The following is a 2698-nucleotide window of genomic DNA, read 5'->3' on the forward strand; positions in this document are numbered from 1 at the left end:
CTCCTCCCTTCTTCCCTCTTTCTCCACCTTCTCTTTTTACACCTCCTCCTCCTCCTCCCCCCTCTCCTCGCCCTTCCTCTTCCTCCTCCTCCCTCTCCTCGCCCTTCCTCTTCCTCCTCCTCCCCTGACGTACGGTATCTCCTTCAGAAGCCCTGACATCTGACTGGGCTGAGGTTCAAGCGGCTGCCTTGGCGACCATCCCCTGCAGAGCCAGGAAATGCTAAAAAACAAGTAAATGTCACCTTCTATCTGTGTGCCAGCCCGCGGGGAGGACTTGTCTTTAAGAAAACCCATTTCAGGCTTTATCTATTACCTGAACATTTATTAAGGCTAGCCCTCATTTTTCAGTCTCCATTTTCATTTTCATTTTGCGGCTTAGCCGAGATTACACTCGGAAAAAGCGGCCTGTGAGCAGTTCCCGAGGACGAGTGACTCACTTTTTTCCCCTTTGTGCACACGAAAACGATATAAAATACGTGCTCGGCGCTTTCAAAAAGAGATTCAGAAGTGGGTAAAGACAGACACACACTGAAATATTAAAGTTCGATATTTATTTTTTTCTCTTTTCCACAGATAAAAAGAACTTACTCATGCTTACTCATCACAGGAAAAAAATGGAAAGCTCAGTTCGTCTCTCTTTTTCTTTCTTTCTTTTTTTTTTATTACCCGGCCAGGGTGTCTGAGTTCTCAATACCCCACCACACCCCACCCTGTTCCTTGAATGTGAATAATAGCACTCTATGCAGATCGACACGCTTAAAAAAAGTCCAAAGCTTCAGTTACAGTATATTTGGCCCCTCCTGCCATGTGTGATTTGATGGGAATGTTCACATGAATGTGTAGGTGTGTGTGTGTGTGTGTGTGTGTGTGTGTGTGTGTGTGTGTGTGTGTGTGTGTGTGTGTGTGTGTGTGTGTGTGTGTGTGTGTGTGTGTGTGTGTGTGTGTGTGTGTGTATGTGTGTGTGTGTGTGTGTGCGTGTGCTATTTTGTACTCGGCTACCATTGCCGCTGTATGTTTATGTGTATATGTGCTGTTTACATGACATCTTGAGTCCAATGTCTTTTTTTGTGTATTTGTGTGTGTGTGGGAAAGTGTGTGGCTGTGGATGTGTGTACATATGTGTATTTTGTAGATGTACTGTATGTGTGTACTTGTGTTGTGTGTGTGTGTGTCTGGTTGTTTAGTTATAAATGTAACTGTGTATGTACTTGTTAATGTGTGTGTGTGTGTGTGTGTGTGTGTGTGTGTGTGTGTGTGTGTGTGTGTGTGTGTGTGTGTGTGTGTGTGTGTGTGTGTGTGTGTGTGTGTGTGTGTGTGTGTGTGTGTGTGTGTGTGTGTGTGTGTGTGTGTGTTAGTGTGCGCATGTGCCGTTTGTTAATGTCTGTATGTGTGTGTTTGTGTGGATTTGAGTATGTGCCTGTGCATGCACCACCGAGTCACCTGGACGAGCGAGTGAGTGAGAGCGACCCAACCCGACCCAACCCAACCCTGTGACCCTGTCTGTACTGCAGTGTACTGCACTGTACTATACATGTACACACACACACACCCCCACACACACACCCACGGCACGGCTCCACCCGACAGCTCAGTCGTCCGAGGTCTTGATGACCTGGAAGAGGGTGACGTTGTAGAGCACCTGGTGGCCGTTGTTCCAGGTGTAGAGCACCCTCTCGCGAGGGTTGTAGTCCATCATGGAGATGTGCGAGTACTGGTTGTGGAAGGGGATGTCCGTGTACTCGTACGTCGACGTGTTGGTGTAGTAGGCGAAGTAGATCTTGGCGCCCGCCAGGTGCGAGTTGGTGACGTAGAGCGTGCCGCAGATCATGAAGGCCTCGCCGGCGCTGCGCTTGGGGAAGCCCGTGTCCCACGTCTGCAGCACCTCCAGGCTCTGCGGCTCCAGCCGGCTCACCACGATGTTGCCGGCGTTGGGGATGGTGGTGTAGACGGCCCACAGGCCGTTCTCGTCGGCCATCAGGTCGATGTCGGACGAGCCGCCCCACGAGTACGGGAAGGTGTTGTTGTAGCCGGCGCCGCTCAGGCTGCGCTGGACGAGCACGCTGCGCGAGCGGAAGTGGTACTTGATGATGATGTTGCTCTGGTACTTGTTGTAGTAGAGCGAGCCGTTGTAGACCACGTGGCCCGTGCCGGCCCAGGGGTGCGGGAGGAGGTGCTGCACGAAGTTCAGGCCGATCTTGAAGTCGGACATGGTACGGAACTCCAGCACACGACGGCCCTTGAAGTAGCCGTCCATCGACCAGACCTGGGATTGAGGGGGATAGAGAGGGGGGAAGGGAGGGAGGGAGGGGTGCAGGGATTGAGGGGGATAGAGAGAGAGGGGGAGATAGGGAGGGAGGGAGGGGTGCAGGGATTGAGGGGGATAGAGAGAGGGAGAGAGAAAGAGAAAGAGGAGGAAGGGAGAGAGAGAGAGAGGAGGAAAAGAGAGAGGAGGATAGGGAGGGAGATAGGGAGAAAGGGAGAGAGAGAGAGAGAGAGAGAGAGAGAGAGAGAGAGAGAGAGAGAGAGAGAGAGAGAAGGAGAGGAGGAAGAGAGAGAGGGTACGTTTACTTTTTCTGTATATTGCCAATCATGTACTGTAAGTCATACACACAATACCACTTGAAGTAACTACATAGGGGACATATGACAGAGACTTATTTTTCTGTACATTTTCATTTTATTGCCAATGAGGGGATAA

General features: G+C 50.8%; 1 protein-coding gene across 1 annotated transcript in view; it reads right to left on the reverse strand.

Annotated features, from left to right (window-relative positions):
• Positions 1–1375: 1375 nt before the first annotated feature.
• olfm2a (olfactomedin 2a) overlaps positions 1376–2698 on the reverse strand; it is a 94818-nt gene continuing 93495 nt past the window's right edge. Inside the window, exon 6 of the mRNA XM_063187345.1 lies at positions 1376–2263. Coding sequence (XP_063043415.1) covers positions 1589–2263 — 675 coding nt within the window. The 3' untranslated portion in view covers positions 1376–1588. The remainder of the gene's footprint in view (positions 2264–2698) is intronic.

This window comes from Engraulis encrasicolus, chromosome 2, assembly GCF_034702125.1.
Source record: "Engraulis encrasicolus isolate BLACKSEA-1 chromosome 2, IST_EnEncr_1.0, whole genome shotgun sequence".
Lineage (NCBI taxonomy): Eukaryota > Metazoa > Chordata > Actinopteri > Clupeiformes > Engraulidae > Engraulis > Engraulis encrasicolus.